The sequence below is a fragment of the Bison bison genome, unplaced genomic scaffold, assembly GCF_000754665.1.
Source record: "Bison bison bison isolate TAMUID 2011002044 unplaced genomic scaffold, Bison_UMD1.0 scf7180017864286, whole genome shotgun sequence".
NCBI lineage: Eukaryota > Metazoa > Chordata > Mammalia > Artiodactyla > Bovidae > Bison > Bison bison.
The window spans coordinates 3,173,514-3,199,699 of record NW_011494858.1 but is presented as its reverse complement, the minus strand read 5'-3'; the positions used below and the strand labels follow the sequence as shown (position 1 = coordinate 3,199,699).

At 42.7% G+C, this 26,186-nt stretch overlaps 1 protein-coding gene across 10 annotated transcripts in view; it reads left to right on the top strand.

Moving 5' to 3' along the window:
* Positions 1-26,186, top strand: part of DTNA (dystrobrevin, alpha) — a 322,724-nt gene that overhangs the window by 296,125 nt on the left and 413 nt on the right. For 4 of the 10 annotated variants that reach the window (XM_010849768.1, XM_010849772.1, XM_010849770.1 and 1 more), the window contains 6 exons: positions 9,356-9,515; positions 11,381-11,470; positions 14,268-14,436; positions 16,973-17,105; positions 19,057-19,105; positions 22,853-23,107. In XM_010849768.1, coding sequence (XP_010848070.1) covers positions 9,356-9,515; positions 11,381-11,470; positions 14,268-14,436; positions 16,973-17,105; positions 19,057-19,074 — 570 coding nt within the window. In that variant the 3' untranslated portion in view covers positions 19,075-19,105; positions 22,853-23,107. Of the gene's footprint in view, positions 1-951; positions 2,108-9,355; positions 9,516-11,380; positions 11,471-14,267; positions 14,437-16,972; positions 17,106-19,056; positions 19,106-22,852; positions 26,182-26,186 lie in introns of those variants that run through there. The other 6 variants (XM_010849767.1, XM_010849769.1, XM_010849773.1 and 3 more) reach the window with 4 other exon arrangements.

Here is a 26,186-nt window from a genome sequence, read left to right as displayed (position 1 = left end):
CTTTCCCTTCTTTTCCTTCCCTTTCTCTTTCTTACTTTTCTTTCTCCCTCCCTTCATTTCTTTTATGTATTTATTTTTTAATTTCAAAACTTAAATAACAGTTAACAGATATTTGTTGAAACCTACTGTCTCCCAGGCACTGATGAAAATGTAACACTCTTTTTTCTTTTCTTTTCTTTATTCTTTATTCCTGTAGTCGACTTTTCCTGCCATCAGTATCGGAAATGCTTTATCTTTACTGAACAAAATTTACTTTTCATTGTATCAGACATATAAAGTATAAAATTCAGTTTTTGTTGTACTATCTGTCCTCTGTCCATGGACTTCTCCAGGCAAGAATACTGGGGTGGGTTGCCATTCCCTTCTCCAGGGGATCTTCCTGAACCAAGGATCAAGCCTGGGTCTCCTGTAGTGCAGGCAGATTCTTTACCATCTGAGCCACCAGGGAAGCCCATGTTAAGACAGGACCAGATAATTAATAACCTCTTGCTGTTTCTGCCCTATTATCTCATTTGATGATCCAGACACGCTTTTTCTGGTGTTTTTCCCCCACATATACCAAATAAAGTGGACCTGTCCCATCTTTCCCATCACTGAATGACAGGGAACTGAAAACAGCCCTCTGGTTCTACGTTTATGCTTCTGTCGCTTTAGCAATGGGAGAGGAGTCTGTTTACCACCAGCCATCTTGGCATCACTGTAGCCTGAGTGTAGTCTATTCTATCAGGATGTACCCATTGCAGGATAAGGAGAGAAATCATGTTGAAAGATGATTAGACACGTGGAGGAAAGAGACAGGTCCATAGTTTCAAATACCTAAATAGACTTGGAACTCTAAGTACCCAAGGTAGAAGAGGCTTGATTTCCCCCACCTTTATTCCTTCACACTGTGTACATGCTTTTATTGGAACCCTGGGTAACCTAACCATTATTGATTCAATCTTTCTGTAGGAAGAAGAATTGAAGCAGGGAGTAAGTTATGTGCCCTACTGCAGGTCTTAACTAACAGTGGAGGGGCCTGCCGTCCTGCCGTTTTTCTCATTGCTTTTGCCTCTAATGTATGTTCATGCTTCAGTTTGGAAAGAGAAAAAAAAAATTATACTAATTTGCTTCCTTTTCAATGTAGTGCTTGAATTGAGACACATAAAATTTAGCATTTTTTATAACTACCATCAACATCAAAAGAAGAGCTATTACATCTTTTAGAACAGGGAACATATTTAATTTGTTGGAAACTCTTTAGAGCTCCAGGGTCTAAGTTTCAAAGCAGTCTCATGCTTTTTCTGGGTCGTTGATCAGACCCTTCTCTTAATAGAAAGACACTCACCACAATTACTAATGGTCCATTAGATGGAACCCACTGAGGTTCTACCTCAGTTAGCACTCAGAAGCTAACCTTGACATCCGCTCATCCTGTGAATGTTCAGTTCAGTTTCCATTTTACTGAAAAGGTGTGGAACTTCTTTTTGTAAAAATCAGCCAGTTACATCTCCTCTCATTGCCTAATTACTAAGCCCTGTTCCCCACTGCTCACCATTAAGTGCTCAGTCTAATAAGAGAAAGACTGAACTCTAACTGTTCACTTCTCAGACTAGAATATACCTACCATTGGTTGACGATCATCTCCAAAGAATAGATAACTTTCAGCCTTTATCTTATCACCAAGCACCTTTCTGCTCTAGGAGTTCACAAGGGGTTACATACATCTTCCCTGGAAATATGAACCCTGTGGCTCTGTAACTGTAGCTGAACTGAAGCCCTCTGTCTGACCACGTGGCCTGGTGCAGAAGCCAGCAGAGGGAGCAACGTGCTCAAAATACAATAAGAATAAAACAAAAAAACAAAATAAAAGCAGCTTTCATTCCCAGTGCATGTACCGAGCTGTGTATGACAATATATCCCACCTGCCAGTCTTATCAAAAAGTTTGACATTATTTCCATGGATCCATGACAACCACAGCCTGTCTGATTTCAACGTACCCTTTCATTCTTCTGTATTCTCTTTCCTATTATTCATTGTGCGTGTTTGTGTGTAACAAAGAATGTTTGCAAAATGCTGGACACATTTTTACCCTTCATTCCCATGGTCTGTAAAAAAAAAAAAAAAGGAAAGTGTAAAACGAATCTGTAATGTCAGACAATAAAGACAATGTATTACATTATTTGTATTTTGTGAACAAAGTTACTTCACTAAACTGAAGTCAAATTTTAATGAGAGACAGCCCCCCTGGGTAAAGGACACACATTTGCTGCCTGTATAATTGCCCATAAATTCATACCTGGGGTGTTGCTATTGTACATACGAAACACTTAGATCATGGTAAAGAAAAATGCCATCTCATGGTCCTTTCCTGCAAACAGCCTCTCTTCCTTCCTGTCTCTTACTCAGCATGTGCATAGAAAATAGAAAGAAAGCTCAACTATAACCTTACTCCTCCTAGTGGAGGCAGAGGGTAACACCCTGCAGTCAGTCAGCCTGGCTTTAGCCATTGTCCTTTGGGGACCCTCTCTCTTCCATTTCCAAGGCAACGCATTCTTGAAAGGCTCAGTGGACCAGGACGTTCATAAACAGATGGATGCATAGAGCCAAACCATGGCAGCGTCCATCACTGCGTTACTGCCTGCTTCCCCTCCAGCTCCTCCCCCGCTGAGCCCTCAACAGCTGCAGCATCACTGAATGTCAGCCAGCAGTGGTTATCGCTGCCTAGGTTAAAGACCACTATTGGCAACACCCAGACATGTCAACGATGCATTGTCTAGGTCGGAGGAGTCTTTGCAGTCTTACTCATGTCTTCGCTTATATTCAAGTCTCTTTTCCAAAAGGACCCAAGGCAGCTTACAACTAACTAAAGACATAAACAATGACTTCATAAAATAGAAATAGAAAAATCAAACACTGAAGAAAATGCAAATATGCTTATCTTAAGGGACAGGGGTGTTACTCTGAGCTTTCTAGCAATGAGGCAAAAAAGGGAAAACATAATTGGTAGTTTTATCAGAACAGAAATGTCAGTCCTCAAGGGGCCAAAGTTTCTGTTGGCATAAAATATGAAAAGGAAATTTCCCTCAGAGTTTTACCAGAGGAGGAGTGAATAATAATGCAGACACATGCAGTAGTAGATTTCATGTGGCTGATTCTTATACTGACCTTCAGTCAGAACTAAAGACAGAACCCCGTATGTCCCAATCCTGCAGAGGCAGTTCTACAAGGAAATAAACAAATACCATCTGAATTTATAGACTTCTCATAGTATAACATGATCTAAGGAGAGAATTTAGAAGTTTTAGTCTGGCGTCTGCTTCTAAATTCTGTTTTTATTTATGAGCCTTTCCCCTCTGGGGACAGTCTCTTTGTAAAATCAGATTTAAGACACCACACACAACAAATTGTGCTTGATTTAATAACCTCTACTTGCTTTATCATAAGTCTGTGTGGTTCAATGTATTTTATTATACTGGTATATATAATTCCTACTTATACTGTTTCTTGTTCGAGGTAATGCATGAATTTATTCCCCTTGAGGAGAGAACATGAATTTTTTTAAAAAAGAAATAGTGCCTGTAATATAATATGATGATGATTATGGTCTCATAAGCAATAAATTTTTTTACAAACTTGAGTCGAAATTATCCTACCCTCTTTCTTCTTTGTGTATTTTTAAGATTTATTGAAGGAACCATAAAAAGAACACTCATAAAAAGTTTAATAATGAAGGCGGCTGGGATATAATAGCAATGACGGTATGTTCCCAAGTTTCTAGTATCTTTCCAGTGCCAAAGACCATGACCTGGTCTAAAATCAAGTATCCTGACTTTGAGTTCAGAAAGTAGGATCTCAATAATAATTTTCTTAGAAAGATTACTGGAGTTAGCCCTGAGTTATGGTGGTCTAAGTTCCTTACTCACAGCTCTAAGATCTTGAGTAAGTCAATGAACTTCCTAGCAATTTATCTCAAACATACTGATAATACATGGGTCTCAGGGTTGTTGTAAAGATTCAAAAAGATAATGGATGTAAAAGCACTTTGTAAAATGCTCTGTGCATATCAGATATAAAGATAAATGTATGTATGTATGTGTACACATATACATCAGAATATATAAGCTTTTCTAATTTGACCCACATTTTACACACACACACACACACATACACACACATACTCTTTCTCACATTAGCTAGTGTCTCAGTCAGGGAAAGAAAGTCACACACCATTCCCAGTTCCATCTCCTGCTGTATTCTATTCTCTGTTTACAAGTGAATGGCCCAATTCCCTGGGGAAATCATGGTCACTTAGGTTCCTGCCTCTTCCAAACATATTGTGAAATATGCACAGGTCAGAAATAATAGATTTTACCAGCTTAGGTTCACCTTCCATCATTTCCCCTGCTTGTCCTCTCTGGTGGGTAGCCTATGGAGTAGGGAAGTGATCACGAATGAATAGGGATGGGGATGATTCACATCAGAAATAATCGACTGTAATATTAGGACTGAAATCTGTGTTCAAAAACAGACCTCCGCAGCCTCTCTCTCTCTCTCTCTATCTCTCTCTCTCCTCTCCTCTCCTCTCCTCTCCTCTTCTCTCTGTTTCTCTCCTCTTTCTCTTTCTATCTCTCACATTTCTTTTAAATTAGGGATTGTTAACTAATTCTCGAAAAGTAAAAATTGCTTCTCTGTTTAAAAAACCTTACAAAATGATCCTCTAGTTCAGGATAAAGGCTAAGCCCCTTTAATGACACTGGAGGCCCTCACACCTGGCTCCAGCTCTTTCCGGCTTCATCTGTTCCACTCCTCACAGCAAGCCTGGTGTATCAACCCCACAGGCTACCCCAGCATGTCTGCAGTACCCCTCAGACTCCCCAGGCCTTTCCCTGGTACTCCAAGCCCTGGAATGCTCCTCTGTCTCCCACAGTGCTTCCTCTTTTCTGCCTGGAAATCTCTGCTGTAAGACGCAAGGCACATGGTGCTTCCTGTCTGACCAATCAGAATTAGGCACCTCATCTGCATCCCCACATGAAGCCCTGTGATGATAATCAGGGTGGTTTGGAAGAAAGGATGAGAAAAGGGTTGGATGTCACTAAACAGGCAGCCACATAAAATCAGGCAGGCCTGACTGTGCTGCTTTCTCCACCAAACCTGAGAGGCTGACTTTCGGGGAGTGGGTGACCTGGGTTGGGGAGAGTCCATAGTACCACCTCCCCTTGTCTCTTGACCATCTGCTTGGCCATTCCTCTAGATGGTGCTGGTTCCACAAAGTGACACTGGGCACTTCCCCTGAAGCCTCATTCCTTTCTGGGACAGAGTGGAAACCCAAATCCTTCCTGGAAAAAAATCAGAAAATTTATGGATCTTGTCACACTTTTTAAAAATTGATACAACAGCAGGTTGAGTGGATTCTCAGAGAACGGAGGGTAGAAATGAATTTTTCATTTATTCTCTGGGAAGAGAGCTATTTTAAATTTGCCAAGTATGATGAATTGTTTCCTTCATCCATAAATCAACTCTCTCCTCAGGAATTTGAAATCTATATATTGATCTGCATGGACCATTGTCCCTTAAGTCTTTGCTCCATTAATCACTGAGTAATTTCCAAGAAAGGATGTTCACAGAGATTATTCACTCTAACTCTTCTAAAGTTGTTACCCAACGGCCATGCCTCATGACCAGGCCAGAGGCCACAGTTCGCTACAGGATACACCTGTGAAAATGAAACTGTACCATATTCAGTCTTCTACCCCAAAGCTAAGAGATAACTGCCTTCCCTGGTGGTCCAGCAAGAACAGTAGTCAGGAAGGCCTGAGATGGTGTTCCCAGCAGTAAGTCTGAAAGTGAAAGTGTTAGTCATTCTTCGTGATACCATGGACTGTAGCCTGCCAGGCTCCATCCATGGAATTCTCCAGGCAAGAATACTGGAGTGGGTTGCCATTCCCTTCTTCAGGGGATCTTCGTGACCCAAGGATCAAACCCAGGTCTCCTGCATTGCAGGCAGATGCTTTACCATCTGAGCCACCAGCAAAGCCCCTGGTGTCTACTGTCATCGAGTGCTGACAGAGGGAGGTGGGCCCTGATAACCCAGGGAGCCAGGATTCTACCCCCAGGTCTGGGTAAAGGCTGGTCATGACTGGGGAAAAGATGCAGCTGAAACTTTACTTCAGCACCGAATCATCCACCTAATTTCTTCACACAATCAGACTGCTTGTAATTGCACCAATTAGAAATTCATTTAGGAGATAGTAGCTGTTAGTCATTCACACATGGGTGTAATTTAGACTCAGTCAATTGTTTTTCCCTTAACATATAACCACAATCTGTTATTTTTCTCTTAACACAAGTCTACTCATGGGAGTTTTGAAGACAGGAAAGAGGCAGAAAGGGGTAGGGAAAGTTGGCTTTGGAGACATGGTGTTAAGCAGGGAGAACGGAGGCCAGTGTGGTACCCAAAGGTGGCATGGTGCCCTGTGGTACCCTGTGGCAGCAGCCCCAGGAACATCATATGGTACAGAATCCAGTGGCACAGGTGTGAGCAGGGCTGGCATGCACTACAGCCCCAGTAACATCAGATACTGAAACACAGGCCCACAGCCCCATATCCAAAATCACTGGGTCCAGAGATGCTCCAGAACTCAGAATCTGGTTTTAGAAACTCAATATAGTGCAGATACCACATAAGTAGCCTCATAGCAGTTAGGAAACAACACATGTAGCCCATTGGATTTCATATTTGCAGATAAGAGACGGGGGGCCTGTATTTCTGAACTGATTGATAAACAGCCCAAAGGCTCTTCTGCCACTCTGGCACTCACACTGCTCTCCATGAGCAGTAACTAGAAGGTTCTACTGCATAGCCCAGCAGAAAGCCGTAGACCATTGCTCCAACACACTCTCCAGTGCATCCTTGTCCTGCATCTTCTGAGCCTTTGGGTAGCTCACCCTTTCAACATTAGTGACAGTATGTTTCCAAACAGCAATGGAAGCATGTGAAGGTTGGTCCCAGTGCCCACAATCCTGAGAAGTAGCTGTGGTGATGTAGGAAAACCCTGGCCTTGTGGGCTAAAGGCTGGGGGGTCCATTTCATCTCTGTCCTTCACTAGCTCGGAGACCTTGGGTGATTATGACCTCTGAGTCTTGCTAACCTAAAAAATGGGAGTACTCATACCTCAAGTGGTTGTTGAGAGGATTAAGTGAAATAGATGGGATTAAGGTGCTTTCTAGACCATCAGTTGCTATTGAGACATAAGCTACTATCATGCCTAGCACTTATTAGTGAGAGAATAAAGCAAACTAAGGCATGCCGATATGCTCTAGAGACTATAAATTGCATACAAGAGTGGAGTTTTATTATTATTATGAACCTCCTATCACGGAAGAGGATGTGGCTTCCAGGGTAGAGAAGGTAACCCACCCTGTGTAGCCAAGAGAAGTCTTCTTCCTTCAACCCCCCTGTCCAGCTTCTCATGGCCAGTCCCTCCTGCCATCTGCATCTGGGTCCTTGGTAAAGAAAACAGATGAGAAGGGGCAAGGAGCCCTGCCAAGGGCCCTGTCTTGGAAAGGATACACAGGAGGGTTGCCAGGGAGAGGCGCCTGACCTCAGGGGAACTGATCAACACCTGTCTCCTTTAGGGACCCTCCACCAGCCATAGGCCATCCAGGCCATCTACAACCCAGGGCAGGCAGAGCACCTGGGCTCAGGCCCCAGCCCAGACCCTCTAGCCCCATCTCCTGGACAATTCTTTTCACCTCTCTGAACCTTGTGGTCCATGACGGCACATTTAGCATAATGGGGCCTACTTCAGTAGGTCATGGAGAGACACCAGTGGGAATGTATGTGAAAACCTTTTGTACATGGCGAAGCATGACTCAAAAGTGAAGTCACCACCTATTGGTGTGAGATGCAGGGAGGTGTCCAGGTAGCTCATCAGCAGAGGAGTCACCATAATGACCTTGAGCTGCCCAAGTTCGCTAGGGTAAACCAGGTCCATCCCGGAGAAGGCTGGGGCAAGGGGCTGCAAAGCATCACCAGCAGGCAAACTTCACTTCTCTGGGCCTCACGGGCCACTCCAAGGTACTGTTGTGAGTGAAAGAGTGGAATCCTCAGCGCCTCAAGCATCACATGAGTTATTTTCTGTTTTGCTTCATTTTTAATTCTGGATTTTTCTCAATTTATAGATTTGACTTTTATGTGTGATGCTGGAGCCCTGGAAAGCTAACAGCATGGCATTTTACAGGATTGATGTTGTGTGTTTTAACTGCAAGCAGCTGAACCCACAGCAAAGACCTAAATGGAATACTCCAGAGCACTGCTCTGGTGGTGCATGTCTGGGGTTTGAATGGGGTGATGATGAATCTCTGGAGCTTGCTGTGAAATAGTCCTCACTCTCCCTGGCCAGCCCCAGCGGGCTGGAATGCAATTTATGTGAACATCTAATCTGTTGTATATGCACTTCTTACATTTTCATGTTTGTGCTGACTTGACTGCCTTTGTAAACTAATTATTAAAACAGAAAATGATTCCAGGAGACCTCACTGCAGAGCCGAACCTATGAAATTCAAGGTGTGACAAGTCTCAGAATGATTTCCTGCTGAGGGTTGGAGTGAGGAGATGAATGACTTTTAAGTTGTTTTCTCCTTTTTCTTCACTCATTTTTAAATCCCACTGTTCTTACTGCTAGAATATTGCTTTTTCATAGGTGAAGAGAAAGACAATTCCTATAGGAAGCATTACCCCCAAACTGGAAACCAAGATTTCTATGTTTCTCATCCTCATTTGAATCCCTGAATCAGAGCAATTCAACAGTCAACTTTTCCTGTAAAGTAGGGACTAAACAATTTACACCTCATTTGAGTCTTAATTTGAGATTTAATACACACAATATGGCATGACATGATAAGCACTATAAATTATTCTCTGCAGATGATGGCAGGACAGACTGGTTGAAAATTTAGGAAGAGCAATATACCACATCCATCCTAAATAGTCTCCGAGTTTAAATTTTTTCCTAATGTCTTTTTATTCTGTATAGATCTTCTTTCAAGGAGAAAATAAACACCTTGAAATTATCACTGCTTAACAGTAGTTTCATTACGTGGGCAAACATCTCATCTATGACGTAGAACAGTGAACGTGGTACTAATAATCTCCGCTTTCGGTTTGTAACCCAAACTCCAGACTATGTCCGGTAAGGTCCTAAACGGTCTGCGCCTGCAATTCAAGTTGAGCATTGCCATCTCCATGACCTAGAACTTCAGCTCGCTTTGGGATTCCATTGTCACGGTTTTTAACATTTAACAGAGGCACTGGGAAGGGCATTTGGCATCTTCTTGGGGAAAACAAATTAATGGCTTGCCTTGTCTCTCCAGACCCAGGGGGCAGGCTCCCCCCGCTCCTCCCCTAGCCACACCATCAGCAGGCCCATCCCCATGCCGGTGCGGTCCGCGTCCGCCTGCTCCACCCCGACCCCCACGCCTCAGGACTCACTCACGGGGGTAGGGGGAGACGTACAGGAGGCGTTTGCACAAAGTAAGTGGCATTTCTATTATTATCGGTATTACTTTGCTGTGTTCTGCTTTATGTGACCAAAAACAAAGTCGCCAAGGATTGCGTGTTCTACAGTTACCAGAGCCAATACCAAAGATGTTCTAGACTGTTCCGTGGCTTGTGTCAGAGCCAAGCCTGAAAGACCTTTTAGCACCTCCCTACGCTGATCTGTTCATCCCTTCACCATCTTATCTTCTGGCTTCTCTTGCCCTGTCCTGTTTTTTTTAATGAGCCTTTGCTCCTTAAGGGAAAGGAAAAAAAATCCTTCCAACAGTATCCCTAGGAAATTATATGAATGTAATCCATTTGAAAATCCTGCAAGATATTTCCGGCTTTCTTCTTTTTACATGAAAGGAAACTCAAGATTTGAGAGTAAACAAGCCCATCTCTTTAGCACAGAGGCAATCGAAAAGGATGCTTAGTCACCTTCCAGATGCCTTAGAGAGTTGACTCATTGCCTCTGTGTCCTGGGGCTGGGAGGCGAGGCCCCCACAGTTCACAGAGGAGGGCAGAGAGTGATTGGAGATGACAAACAGCATTCTCCCACTGCTGCCTCTTCTAGCCATGTATGTACTGCGAGGCTGTTTCTCTTCCTGCCAAAGTTTATCTGTAAGCCACGTATTTGGAATGTTGAGCCTCTTTTTTAAACGTATTATGGACTTAGCCCTCAATTGGGCTCCTTGCCCTGCTCCCAGGCCAGCACACAAATATCCTTTTAACCCTTGCTGTTGTTATTGTTTAGTTGCTCAGTCACGTCCAACTCTTTTGCGACCCCTTGGACTATAGCACAGTAGACTCCCCTGTCCATGGGATTTCCCAGGCAAGAATACGGGAGTGGGTTGCCATTTCCTTCTCCAGGCCATCTTCCCAACCCAGGGATCAAACATAAGTCTCCTGCACTGGCAGGCAGATTCTTTACCACTGAGCCACCAGAGAAGGCCCTGTTTGAACCCTTAGTGTGATGGAAATCTCATAATAATCTTTCTCAACCATAGAGAAATATGGTCTAAGTTCCGAGTCAGGGTATTTGGCATACATCTTCTGCCCATGTATTGGCAGCAGGAGTAAGAATCGTCACGCCTTTTCCACCCTCTGAGGACATTCGGTGCACAGGGTTCTCATTCCCAAGAGGTACCTGAAATAGTCGGGGGAGTTTGGGGAGCCCTGCTGGGAAGTGGAGGCTGAAATGCTGGAGATCAGAATCTGATGCACTTCAGCCACCAGCTAATGGCTACAGCAGTAGCAGCTGCTGGGAAGGCACAGCTCTGGTGGGGAAACCAGACTTTTCATCTATGAGGGCAATACCTAAGTAGGGTGATCACATATGCTGGTTTACCTGCGACCATCCCTGTTTGTGCCAGGTCACCCAGTCATTTTTTTAAGACTTTTTTTTTTTTTTGATGTGGACCATTTTTAAAACTTTGATCAAATTTGTTACAATATTGCTTCTGTTTCGTTTTGGTTTTTTGGTTGTGAGGCATGTGGGACCTTAGATCCCCAACCAGGGATTGAACTCGCACCCCCTACATTGGAAGGCAAAGTCTTAACCACTGCACCACCAGAGAAGTCCTCATTCTTGTTACCAATACCACCCCTTTCACTTGTAAAATTGTCCCAGTTTGAACAACAAATTGTATGAATCCCCATCAGTTGCCATGTCTTCATACATCAAAGGCCATTGCCCTGAACACAAAGTATTTTTTTTCAGGAAATGAACCAAAGCACTTTTGAAAAGAAGTCTTGGAAGTTTTCTTGCTGTAGAATTTCAATGGGAATGATAAACAGCATAAAAATTGGAGGGAAAGGAGAGTATTGAATTTTTTTTTCCGTTATCATTCTTTCCTAAGGCTCAAGAAGAAATTTAAGGAATGACTTACTAGTAGCAGCAGATTCCATCACGAACACCATGTCCTCTCTCGTGAAAGAGTTGAATTCTGGTGAGTCCCTGGTCCCCTCTTATCTGTCTGCTCACTGCAGAAGGACCCATAACTTCTGTTAGGGATCTGCTCATAGAACACTTAGGTGCCATCTTTTTAGCTGAAAACTCTGCATTCTTAAGATGTTTATTGTCTGAGTGAGAAATGTGAGACCATCTTGAGTTTAATAATTAACACTTTATAGGTAAACTTTTAAGAAAGGCCTCTGGAGATTTCAGCATTATCTTTAAACCTTATTTGTTGTTGTTCGGTCTCTAAGTCTTATCCAACTTTCTGCGACCCCATGGACTGTAGCACGCTGGGCTTCTCTGTCATCCACTATCTCCCAGAGTTTGCTCAAATTCATGTCCATTGAATTGGTGATGCTGTCTAACCATCTCATCCTCTGCCCACCCCCTTCTCTTTTTGCCTTCAATCTTTCCCAACATCAGGGTCTATTCTTAACTTTATTTATTACCCCCAAAATAGTTAATAACTCAGAATTGTATAAAGAAGAAAATAACATTTACTGTAAGCTAAACTACTCTAGTTTAACTATTCATTTAATGTTTAATATTTAGGTTGATTCCAGTTATTTACAATTAGAAACAACTTTGCTGTTTAAAAGAGATCTTCTCATTGTCAAGTAGAAAAAGATTTTTTAAAGATCTATGTGACATTTTGTTGGGATGTTAGATTTTTTAGTACTGTTTACATTTTGCTGATGAAAAGACTATAAATACATGCTTAATGCAGAAAGTTTGAAAAATGCAGAAAAGAATAAAGAAAAATATTAAAATTGACTTGTAAATCCAGAATCCCATGGGTATGCCTGTGGCTGATTCATGTTGATGTATGGCAGAAACCATCATTATATTGTAATTACCCTCCAATTAAAAATAACATTTTTTAAAAATCCAGAATTCCAAGGTAGCCACTGTTAAATATATCATGACCCAATGTGACATGATGCTGAAGTTAGTTTATAAGGTCAAATGTCTTATTTACTAATTTAGGCTCTGTTAATTTGGAATGCGTGGCTATTTGAATGAAGCTAAACTGAAATTTGGGCTTCCTAAGTGGCTCAGTGGTAAAGAATCTGCCCACCAATGCGGGAGACAAGGGTTTGATCCCTAGGAGAAGAAGATGCCCTGGAGAAGGAAATGGCAACCTACTCCAGTATTCTTGCCTGGGACGGAGGAGCCTGGTGGGCTATAGTCTATAGGGTCGCAAAAGAGCTGGACATGACTTAGCCACTAAACAACAACAAACTTAAATTCACCTTTGCAATACCACCAAAGAAAGATCTTCCCAGAAAATATATAGCATAAAATTGCAGTACTCTTTATCCTAATAATACTACAGAGTTTTAGACAATTTAACAGTGTTAATATACAAATAAATATCTTGCTAGTTAGGAATACATTTCATCTATTCATGAAAGCCCTACTAGCAATATGACTGTTTTTCAGGACTGTGGTCATGTAGTTGAGATTACAAAAACTGTAAAAATAAAACTTCACCATTAAAAAAAAATCTGGACTTAAATTTCTGAAAGTCTCTATAATTAGAGTTAAAATAATGAAATGGTAATCTTAACCTAAAATAATAGCAATATAAATTGCTGCTATTATTTTAGGTTAAGATTACCAGATAGGATAAAAATGACAGTAGTTAATATATATATCATGGTTAGTGGCATATACCCAGTGCCCTAGCAAATGATGAAGAAAATGAGTACATTCTCACTGGGGATGTTTCAAAGTACTATTAGTTTATACTCTTACAGTACTTTGAAATAATAAGTGAATGTAGTGTTTTAGGTTTGTTTATCTTAAGTTAAAGTAGATTTTCCCTAATAGTTGCTCATGGAAACCCCAAACAAGCCTTTTGGCCAACCCAATAATATTAAGCAAAAGTAACAACAGTTTTAAAGAAGAGGGGGAAAAACAGAATGCTTGGAGAATTGTCAGTTATTAAGACAAAAATTCCTTGTAACATTACTGAGATTTAAAAAAGACAATGTGTGTGTGTGTGTGTGTGTGTTAGTTGCTCAGTTGTGTCCAACTCCTTGCAACCCCATGGACTATAGCCCACCAGACTCCTGTGTCCATGGAATTTTCCAAGCAAGAATACTGGAGTGTGTTGCCATTCCCTTCTTCAGGGGATCTTCGGGACCCAGAGATCAAACCCAGATCTCCCACATTTCAGGCAGATTCTTTACCATTTAAGCCACCAGGGAAGCCCAAAAAAGACAATACTGTATTCTAAATGATCTTATGGTTCAGTTCAGTTCCGTCGCTCAGTGGCAACTCTTTGCGACCCCATGGACTGCAGTATGCCAGGCCTCCCTGTCCATCACCAGCTCCTAGAGTTTATTCAAACTCATGTCTATTGAGTCAGTGATCCCATCCAACCATCTCATCCTCTGTCGTCCCCTTCTCCTCCTGCCTTCAATCTTTCCCAGCATCAGGGTCTTTTCAAATGAGTCAGTTCTTCGCATCAGGTGGCCAAAATAGTGGAGTTTCAGCTTCAACATCAGTCCTTCCAATGGATATTCAGGACTGATTTCTTTTAAGATGGACTGGTTGGATCTCCTTGCAGTACAAGGGACTTTCAAGAGTCTTCCTGATTTTATGGTAATTCATGTCAATATCAATTCTCATTTTGAAAACAAATGAACACTCACTTGACTTGTGTACAGTAGCTGGTCAGTGTTTTACACAGCACAGGTTAATTTATGTTAAGCCTAGCCCTTTATTGGCTGATCATAAAAAAATCTAAGATATTCTTTACTTTCTTCAATTGTACCTAATAGAGGTGGGGAGTGAAACTGATAGTAACGTGGATTCTGAATTTGCACGGACTCAGTTTGAAGATCTGGTCCCATCACCAACCTCTGAAAAAGCTTTTCTAGCACAAATCCACGCCCGAAAACCTGGGTACCTTCACAGTGGAGCTACCCCGAGCACCATGCGTGGGGACATGTGAGTATCTTCTGCCTGGGGGGTGTTTTTTTCAGCAACAGAACACTCTGCAGGGAGCATAGGAAAATAAAAACATGGTTGCTTAGTTTTTCATTTTGGAAAGGAATGACACAGTTTCCTTTTCTGCCAGAAAAGGTAGAAGGGTGTGTGTGTGCTAAGTCACTTCAGGCATGTCCCAATCTATGTGACCCTATGGCTTCAGCCCACCACGCTCCTCTGTCCATGGGATTCTCCAATAAGAGTACTGGAGTGGGTTGCCACGCCCTCCTCCAGGAGATCCTCCTGACCCAGGGATCGAACCCGAGTCTCTTGTGTCTCCTGCATTGGCAGACGGGTTCTTTACCACTAGCACCCCCTGGGAAACCCAGGTAGAAGGGCGCTTCGTTTCAACTTCTCATTGTGACTTTTCCTCCTAACAATTTCCAGAGTATCAGTAACGAAAACCAGCCAGTGCCTGTTGAGATCCTGGCCTGCCCAAGGCACTCAACCAGTTAGATACAAAATAGTGTCAAAAATCACTCCCAGCATCCCAGGACTCATAGACTAGTTCAGAAGATAAACCATCCTGTCTTCCGAATTTACTAGATTCACTCTTAAGGGACCCGGTGATGCTAGAGAGGCCTCTGTTTAAAGTGAGTATAAACATCATCTGTGCACTTGTGATTTGAATAACTAAATGTATAAAAATCTCATTACAAAGAAGTCCAATTTGCTTGACTTGTTGAATATGTATAAATCTGACCTTCAAAAGACATGTTACAAAGATTTTCACCCAATTAGGTTTCTGTAGCTTGACAGGAGCCAGTAGAATCAGTGACATTCCCGACTAGACTGTGACCTTGGATCAGCTCCAAGTAGTCAGGCAGAAAAAGTTAAAGCTGAGAAACAAAGGCAAAGCAAGGACAGATCTGCAGAGCCCAGCTTGGGAGGGAAAAGAATAAAATGAAGAAAGTTAAATAAGTGGAGTTCTGAGAAATATGGACAAGGGCTCACCCAGAAGCTGGAAAAGGGAGTTGATGAGCAGTTTAAAAAAAAGCTACAGAAGGGTGGTGGGGCTTAACATAAGAAGAACTGCAGACTCGTCTACAAAAATAAACTGTCTGTTTTAAAGCCCCAAAGAAGAAACTAACCAGAGGCCTTTCTGGTGTTTTGACTCTCCATCCAAGGAGTGAGTAAAAAGACCAGTAATAATGGGAAATTATAAATAGACATGGTTTGAAAGCCAGCTGTGAAAAGGCAGAGAGCATAATATCAAAACAAAACAGTTATGATTTTATGTGGCAGGAGGCTGCTGCTTTTAATTGTAGTTCGCTTTCTTGTCCTTCCCTCTATAATTTAGAATTATTTGATTTGTTTGTTATTCAGACTGGAGAACTGTGATCAGTTCAGTCTGGTAAATAATGTATCTATGTGATTTTTTATAATTGAGCATCTACATAGTGGTGACCTAAAACTTTCTTGATCCACTCGCAAGATCCAAGACTGTAGCTAAAGCCACCCGATCTGCTGTTCCTGGCAGGCTGGTGGCAGGACCAACTACCAACAGGGCTGTGGGGGTTGGGAAGGGAAAGTTTACAGAGGCCTTGCAGACCTATTTAGGCTGGCCCCAAACCTCTAAAAATAACAAGAACATGCCGTACAGATATAAATAAACATGAACATTGGCATTTATGTTCCAACCCAGAAACTTCTACTTGACCACTCTTTTTCATTTTAGGGGATATTTTGATATCTGTACTATCTAAGCATGTACTGTGTTTTAGCCCAAGCATATTTTAGTCATATGATTTAGGTAGTGAATTTATATTCAGTCCCAGGAAGAACTTTATATATACTTGGGTGAATAGATGGAGAGTCACACATTAGTGAATGAGATCATTTTTATCCATTTGTTTCATGGTGGAATTGGACAATTTAAATGGATTTCTTAAAGTCAGAGATAGTATACATCTTTAAGATCAAGAGCTGTGGGTTAGAATAGTAGTCTCCCTGACATTGATTGGCTGATACTCTGAGCCTTGATTCTACCATAAAAATACAGCACATGAGTGCATGGGCCTATATACATGCAGAACACAAAGAGCATTAAATTACAAACAAATATTCTTAGACATTATTTCACTAGAGGGCTCACTTTCCTTATAGAAAGTGTTTTTGAACTCCATTTTTTTAAGCCCCCAAATTGGGAAAACTGTATCCTCTCAAAAGATAAGCCTGCCTTTTTTTTAAGAATGGCAAACATTTAAAGGACAACTCATTCCAGGAAACTCTAGGAAAACAGGTGACAACGATCACCAGACTACCCTAGAAAAACTGCCTATGAGAACACCTTGATCATATATTTCTCCAAACTTCCAAAGCGTCTTTCAAGTTTTTTTCATCATGTCAAAGAAAATCCTAAATTGAAGTAAATCGAAGCAAAGAAGTGAATTAGAGACAAAATAAGTGTGTGCCCAGAACAGCAGGTAATACAGGGGTTCCACTTATATTTGCCTTTTAAGATTTGCTCCAAAACGCCCTTTGTGGTTGACTCCAGGGTTACAGAAGATGGGGACCCCTACGTGCGGCCAGAGGATGAGAACTATGAAGATGACTCTGTCCGGCAGCTGGAGAATGAGCTGAAGATGGAGGAATACCTAAAACAGAAGCTACAGGACGAAGCCTATCAGGTACCGAGACCCCACCCCACACCACCCACCACTTCAGCCCCCGCCCCTCGGTGGCTGGATCTTTCACGTTATTCCAAAACTTGGTGCCTTCTCCTTCCTTCCACCCTCCCTTTCTGGAATATTCTGACAGTACTCCTCAGCCCATGAATTCTAAGACAGGGAAAGGTTTAATGCTTCTTATAGCTGTCACTCATCAAGTATTTCTATAAATTCTGAGCTGGAAAATGAAAAGAGGCCTTCCATGGTGATAATATAGTTCATGACCCTCCAAGATGATTAGGAAAGCACTTTTTAAGAAAAGATACAGCTGGCTGTCCATGTCAGGAGATTCAGAATCTGTGGATACTGAGGCTCAACTGGAGGGGACTTTGAGTATCCATGGATGCTGGCATCTGCAGGATGGGGGTATCCTGGAACCAGTCCCCCATAAATACTCTGGGATTCTATGCCCTTGGGTGGGCCACAGGGCACAAGGAAATTGACTAAGCATAAGTATACCTCTGTTCTTGAATCACTTGTCCTCAACTTCCCTCCCTGCCTACCTCGTATCAAATGTTAAGAAGTCAAAGAGTGACAAGCCTCAGCTAGAAATGCTGGGGGAAATGTAGGCCCCCATTCAGCAGGGTGTGGTTGGACAGACTGTCATATATCCTGGATAGCATGATAATCCATCTGAGAATTCACCTGACATAACACACGCAATGGGGAATAATATTATCCTTACGGGGATGCATTTTCCCATGGAGATTGTTCTACTCCCCTGTCTATTTACCTGGTACGTTTCCCCTCCCTCCATCTTGCTGGGGTTCTGGGAGGACAGGGGTATTTGGATGGTTGAGACCTACTGCCCCCCACCAGGCCCCAGTGGGTTATTTTTATCAGGTCAGGCTTTCTGTCCAGTATCCAGATACGTTTTTTCCACCATCTTTGGAGCAGTAGTTCTCTCTTACTCTGTTATTGGAAGAAAGAATAGCAGATAAAATAAGTTATCTACTACTCATACATCTGTAGATTGCTTGGAAATATTTTCCCAAGAAGAACAGAGCAAGAGGGAAGCCTACTAACCCCATCTTGACAATATAAAACAGAAGTTTTGCCTCTGGAATGTTCCAAAACAGTTGTGTTTCAGAATAACTTCAGAGTGTAGGCCTAGATAAACAAAGAGGGACCAGATATGTAAAGCCGTATTTGAATCCTGCATAATCAGACCTGCCCCAAGTGTACACCAGGGAGAACGTTTTTCTTCGCAACTTCTATGGCCTGTCCACAGGAGGAAATTTGCCTGGATGAAGCCCCAGGGTGTCTCTGGGAACTCTGAGGGGTGGCATTCCTACGTATATCTCCTTTTGGCCCTGCTGCACAGAAGGAGAGAGAGAGGTGGTTAAATAATCGATATTCTGGTTCATGCTGTTAGAGGCGCCTATTAGACCTCCCTCTGGGAGCCCACATTAGTTTCTGGATTTTGGTGACAACTATAACTGAAATTCTAATTTTTTTTTTTTTAAGAAAAGGAGTCATTTCATATAAGGTATTAGATTTTTATTTATTTCAATGAACTAGAGATTTAACCTGATACAAGCAAAATGAAAGGAAATTCTATTAACAGCATCAGCTTCCATTGGAGTTCCTGCCATCTGGTAGATTTTAAGCTCCTTCTCTCTCTGTCTTGCCTTTCCTCACTACAACCAGTGACTTCAAAGAAAAGACAAAGAAAAGGACGAAGAGATTGTAATGGGTCCATGTGTTATATGCCCTGGAGAAGGTTGAAGTGGTTTTTCCTTGACTGCTCTATGAGCTGTTGGATGGGTCAGAAAGTTACTTGCGTTCCCTGGATTCTCTCTGTCTGTCTATCTACCTTTCTGCATGGCTTCCAACCAAATAATTCACCAGCTTGACTGCATCACAGACTTGACATGTCACCTTTCTTGTTTGTGTCCTTTGTCACCCGCAGGTCAGCTTGCAAGGTTGAATGCAATAGCCTTTTATCACTCTCCTCTCAAGTAAGTATCCACTTATTTAGGAGGAAAGGTGGTCACTGTACCCTGGATTCTGATCACTTATAACCTACATGCACAAGCACTATCTCTTGGGGTTTTTCTATGGTAAACTATCCTCTTCCCCTGCTGATAGCAAAGAATCATCCTGGGCCATGAAACATATCGCTCTAGTCCAGTGGCGATTTGGCAGACAACCTTGGGAGTTCACTTTTTACTCTATGAATTAGGAAAACTGGCAGAGGAATTTCTATAACCCAAAGGTGCCCCAGAAATGTGCAGCTATAAAGCCAATTTGCTGATCCATAACTGCATCCAAGGTTTCAACCTCTCTGGCACTTGAGAGAGAAAAATGCAAGCTTGCTCAGCACTTGCAGAAATGAGTCAGCTCCTTAGTCCTGCTGTACTTAGGCCCCAAAAGATCAAAGTGTGCACCTTAACCAGTGAAATCAAGAACATGAATCACTAAAGAAAACAAGAGAAGCAAAGCACAGAGGGAAGCTTCCACAGCCTTACGCTTTTGGAACAGCTAATTCACACCCATCATGGAATTCAGCAAAATATAAATTGATTTAAAATACCTTTTCTGTGGCTTGTGATCCCCCACCTTCAGAGATTTACCTAAATACATGGGAAATTCTCAGTAGCTTTTTTTTTTTTCTAATTTAAAGAGACTAGCATTTGATTGGCAAGGACCACTTGACTATAGTGGTCTGAAGCTTAGGATTTGGACTCTAACAGACTGATTTCAAAAATGAGTTCCATAAAATCCTAGCAGCATAATCCTTGAAAACTTGCTTAAACTTCCATGAGCCTCTGTTCCCACTGTACAACATGTATCAGAATACCTACCTCATAGAGGAGTTGTGCTCCCTGGGATACACCAAGTTACAGCTTAACCTAGTGGCAGACACACTATCATTTCATCCTGAGCACACACATACATGCCTAGCCCTCTGCTCAGTGCTTTAGAAGCAGTTCAGTCCCTGGGAGTGACAATGATTATTATGTGAGTGTATGAGAACCCCCAAGACTCAAAACTAGCTTTCTGTCTCTACTTAGGTGAATAAGGTTGGGATTCAGCTTTGTGCTACGTTTGACACACCTTCAGCTACACTGTCCCATGAATCTGATGGAGCTCTGGCTCCAGCTCATGGCCATTTAGATGTCCCACATTACAATTCAAAGCTAATACACCTCTCATAGCCATGACTGCATAAGACTTGTAACTATTTTAGTTATTCAGTCTATTCCCACCCATGGAATCTCATAAGTCTACAGTACAGTTGAGAGGAAACTCAACCTGGCTGCTAAGTTGAAAAAGGAATATATGTCTTCTAAATGATATATCAATTAGTAATGAATATATTCTAGCTGAAACACTGCTGACCTCCTGTCTCAGTCCTCAGGTTAAGATGAAGCAAGTAAAAATCAAGGTGTAATTGTTATTATGAAATATATTTTTTGAGCTGTGAGGCCCTTTGGGTATAAAAGGAAAGATCTTATTGAGCACATTTTAGTCTGTCTCCCTTGGACTTGAGACTACTGCACCACGAGTTCTCCTGATTCATCATGACTATAGTGAAAAAGTTCCCAAGAGCAATTTCTGAAAATATTCACTCCAGTTACTTTCCCAGAGGAGCAAGACGTTTCCTTTCATAGCATTTTCTTTCTCTGAACTCTAGCAATTTGATCATTTTTGTTATGCACATTATTTAAACATCAGTAGGTAGTTCTTGGAGAAGGCAATGGCACCCCACTCCAGTACTTTTGCCTAGAAAATCCCATGGACGGAGGAGCCTGGTGGACTGCAGTCCATGGGGTTGCGAAGAGTTGGACACGACTGAGCAACTTCACTTTCACTTTTCACTTTCATGCATTGGAGAAGGAAATGGCAACCCACTCCAGTGTTCTTGCCTGGAGAATCCCAGGGACGGGGAAGCCTGGTGGGCTGCCGTCTATGGGGTCGCACAGAGTCGGACACAACTGAAGCGACTTAGCAGCAGCAGCAGCAGCAGGTAGTTCTTATAAAGATATACTTCTTTAAAAAGCCTAATAAAATGCCTTTGACATTTTTTATTTAGTTGCTAAGTCATGTCCAATTCTTTTGCCACCCATGGACTATGGCCTGCCAGGCTCCTCTGTCCATGAGATTTCTCAGGCAAAGATACTGGAGTGGGTTGCCATTTCCTTCTCCAGGGGATCTTCCAAACCCTGGGATCAAACCCATGTCTCCTGTGTTGGCAGGTAGATTCTTTACTACTGAGCCACAATGGAAGCCCCAGCCCTGGACATAAACCAAGATAAAAAGCAGTATTTGGTTCTTGTCCATAAATGCCAAAGATTTTAATCTTCTGTTTCAAATTTTATTTCCAATAAAACTTAAAACAGTTGTGACCTCTGCTACTTACCGCATCCTTACCTACCTAGATGGCCTTCCACAGGATTCTAAATATAAACCAGTCTGTCACCAAATCACCAAGTCAGACAAAATTAATTTAAGATCTGGAACACTGCAGGAACTAGTAGCTTTTCATCCTTGCAGCTAGTTCTACCCTACTATAATTTTTCTTGATGAAACCAAGAAAGACAGCTGAAATTGTAGAACAGTTATCTGTTGAAATCTATTCACTTGAACTTTCTGGCTATACTGCAAGACCAGAAATTATCCCAAAATATATGCATCTCTTTGGCAAGGGTCTGAAAGTCGATTTCATCAACTCAAAGTCAATTAGGCATCCATGAAGCAGAGTCCTACATGCTGCTGCTGCTAAGTCGCTTCAGTCGTGTCCGACTCTGTGCGACCCCATAGACGGCAGCCCACCAGGCTTCCCCATCCCTGGGATTCTCCAGGCAAGAACACTGGAGTGGGTTGCCATTTCCTCCTCCAATGCATGAAAGTGAAAAGTGAAAGAGAAGTCGCTCAGTCATGTCTGACTCGTAGCGACCCCACGGACTGCAGCCTACCAGGCTCCTCCATCCATGGGATTCTCCAGGCAAGAGTACTGGAGTGGGGTGCCATTGCCTTCTCCGGAGCCCTACATGACTAAGGGGCAAAAGGTGAAACACCAGAAACATGGAAGACCCATCCTCTGCTCAAGAAAATCCTTAGGCCTCTTTGAAGATAAATATGTACTTACCAACACATTAGCAAAAGTTATCAAGAGAAATCTGTTTTATTGCTTTTCAGCTAGCCACGTGGGAAGAAATGGTACACATAAAGCTTAGCACCCGAATTAGAGTCCACCGAGGTTCCGTTTTGGCCCATCAAATCTTAGGTTGGTCCCTTTTCCATCCCTCTGGCCACATGGTACTCCACTCACCTTGGCCAGCCACATCCTAACTTCAGAAATTGGAGGATGGAAGATCAAAGGTGGATTTTTTTTTTTAATTAGCATGGCAAAAACAAAAACAAAACTAGCATGGCATTCTGATGGTGAGTCAGTGTTTTCATGTCCTTGTCCAAAGGACAACACAGATATTTCTGTTTATGGTGCTTGAACCTTCCAGATGCCTTAGGTGCCCACTAGGCAGGAGTCTCAGCATGGAGGATTCTTGTCCTCTCTTCTATCAGAAGGTGCAGTATCCCAGTGTCCCAAGACGGTCATTCCTGATTGTCAGGGGAAGAAAGGACTGTGTGTGTGTGTGTGTGTGTTTTGGGGTGGGGGGAAGGGAGGATTCTAAGCTTCATAACTCTAATTTAGAGAACAGTTTCCATCTTTAAAAAAGAAATTACACATTGCTTATTCCCAGGCAAGCTATAGTCAGACAGATGCAAGTAACAGGAGAGCTGGTGATGAAGGACAGAGCTGCACCCCCAGAGGAGAAGACGGCAGCCTGGCAGCAGCCTCAGCTCATGGAAGAGAGGACCCACCACATGCAGCCGCTCCCGACAGACCCCCGCCCCCTAAAGACTGTGTTCTGCCGACTGTAGTGCAGCTAACTTTTTGTTCTAAGTTTTGTAGTTCATAGACGTGTGTTTTGAGAAGGAAAAAAAAAAATAAGACTTCTGTTCAAAGCTAACTTATCAGCTACATCTTCTGTAACATGGCTCATCCCTCGAAATGAAAACACAGGCTGAAATCCCATGCTGCTGTTACTCGCAATGGCAGTATTAACAAGCATCTTACCTTTGCACATGATATTGAACCTGGTCAGTTTACAACGATATTACTAATACTGTTTATAGCTAGGAGTTTCATTTCTGAATTCTCTGAGATTTTAGCAAACCAGTTGATTATATACACTGTACATTTTTTTTTTCCACAGCAACTGGAAAAAAAACAACCACTTGCAGTTATTCACTGAGCCCGAAGGATTTGGTTCCTGAGGGTACAGACTCAGAGCCCCAAAGCCAAGAAGGGTCCTTGGCCTGCATGGTCTGCACTTGTCTCCAAGTCTCTGAAAGCAGAGGCTTGAACCAAACCCATCAGGAGAATCCAATCTCTGTGGCTTCTTTCCAACTTGGGGTTGTTTTCTTTCAAGATACTCTTAACCAATCAGCCATAGAATTTAGTGTAAATATTTTTTTTTTCAAATAGAGATCATATTCCCCAAAAAAAGGCAACATTCAAATTATATAGAATCTAGTTTTTAAAATCAGCACAGATCTTCTTAAAAACTGTGAACTCTGTTTTGAAATACTCGTTACTAAAGCTGTTTATAAACCACAGGTGCCATAAGATCCCCCCAGTGGACTCAAGTTATCTCTGCTCTTCCACGGCTGGTTCCTTTCGGTTTAGCTTTAGGGAGCATGTTTCTAACAGCACCGCTCATCCACCGGTTCCCCATCAGGTCGTTTGGAGGCCTTTCAGCTTTAAATGTACAGGCTTAAAGTGCGCTTGCAAACGTTCGCTGTCCTTTTCTTTCTGAATGTGTTTTGCCTTAGCTGGCTCCCTGGTGTTCTGCATGCAGCCTCCTGTGGTCACGTGAGAGGAAACAGGCTTTCCTAAGTGGAGCTGGGATCTTGCACTCCGTGAAAAGCTGATGTGCAAAAGAACTGTCAAGGAAGGGAGAATGAATGACTCTGTTGATGGTCCTTTCTGAGGGCCCTCTTTGGGGAGCACCAAAGACCTCCCTTAGGGATTCTGGGGAAATGAAAAAAAAAATAATCTTCTACTTGTTTCAAGATTTGATGAAATAAAAATCCTGCAACATAGTAGATACATTATCCTTAAATTGGCAGCTTCTCTGGATTCCTGTTTCTCATTTAAAAGAAAGAAGAGAACATCATTCTAGAACAGTGGTTCTTGAAATGTGGTCCCTGGACCAGCAGGGCCAGCATTACCTGGGGAGTTTATTAGAAATGTAGATTCTTAGGCCCTAACCCCAGCCCTACTGAATCAGAAATTCTGGGGTTGGGGCCCCGTCATCTGTGTTTGAACTTTCCAGGTGATTCTGATGCATGCAGAAGCTGAAGAACCACTGCTTTAGAAGAAAGTTGTGTAATAAAATCTCTGAAAAGGCCTTACTCAGAATAAGCAAGAAAGGTTCTGAGTCATCCTCAAAGTTTGAGCGATTCAATTTTGCTTCCAGGGTTGGCAGAAGCTTTCTCCCACCCCACAGAGTTGGTAGTTGGTGGGTCCCCTGCTGAGAAGTGACATCCCAACTTCTTCCTTCTTCCTTTCCAGAGGGCTCTCAGATGCGCCCATCTCTGAGTTGGGTCAGACACCACCTCCTTGACTGCCCTCAGGAACAAAATCGCTTGCCTTGGGGTTAGTAAAGCTCTCAGTTGGCATTAGCAAGGAGCACATTCTGCCCCTTGATGTACTTAGTCATTTTTCCCTGGAGAGCCAGCCTGACAAATGCCCCTGAGAACAGGCTGACACCAAAGGGACACAACTGCACGGTTCTCAGATTTCTTTGCACAGAGGGATGTTATTGCAGGTTTTGTTGGTGTGTCTTAATGTTCATCTCCTTCCCTCTGCCCATCCTCTGTGAACCCATACCTCTCTAGATGGAGCAGGTGGCCACTGGTGCCTCATACTCAGTACTTAAAACCACTACATCCCAGCTACCTACATAGCTGTCGGCTCTGAATCATAGCTGGGCAGTTTTCAGTCTCAGAACCCTGACCCTGCGGGTGGCGTTCAGCCACTACCTGGACCGAGCTGACAGATGTTATCATTTTGTGTTTCTGCATCATAATGTTTGTCTAAGGTTTGGACTGTTCTGTGGGTAACCTTCCCTCATCATAGTGTTCGTTGCCAATTCCATCCCATGGTTGTCGATCCCATCGTACGAAGTCATTGCAAGGACTCTGGAAACTGCTGCCAATGACCGATTCCTGACTAACCAGCCACCTTTTCTTTCTCTTAGCTCCACGTCAGCCCTGAGACCAGACTCAAGCACCCCTGTCCTGTAAACGAGACAAAATGGCGTGCGTTATTTTGGGTTTTCGTGTTTTTGGGCGGGTTTCTTTCCTTGGCTCTCCAAATCTACTTTTGGGGCCTGTTCTAAGTGCAAACCCAGCAGGTGTCACCTGTCCTGTCCATTAGGTACAGTTCTGTCTGGCGAGGGTTGTTTCTTTCTTGTTCCACGAAGAATTGCACATCCATCTCCATTAGAGGTGATGCCCTATTAATGAGCACTGGTCTAACACAGCCAACCCTCCCCCACGGCACCATGTGAACGGAGGGAGGGAGGAGGGTGAAATCTACTGTAGGGGATTCAGGAATCAGTTGTGGTTGGTCAGGACGGAAGTCGGGGTAAATGTGGTTGGTCAGAGGGAGATGTGCTGGAGATTGTGAAAAATGGATTCTCGAGTGATCTGCTATAAGACAGGGAAGGTTCATTTGTAAGTAGTAATGTGAACTGAACTACATAAGAGTGTGGCCTTTGTTGTGATATACTATGTATTTTCTTATATGCATGAGCCAAACTGTTGCATCATAATTTAGCACTGATGTCTGCTTTTATTTTGATCATCTTTGTCCACCCTCATTAGTTCTTGGCTGTTAACTGTAGGTAGACGTTGTAGATCCAGCAGCCTTTGGTTGCTGCAGTCACCTTGGTTCGATTCCGCACAAACAACTCCATGTCCTCAGAAGAAAGGGCATTTTTACCTTTGAACCAAAAAGAAGGGAAA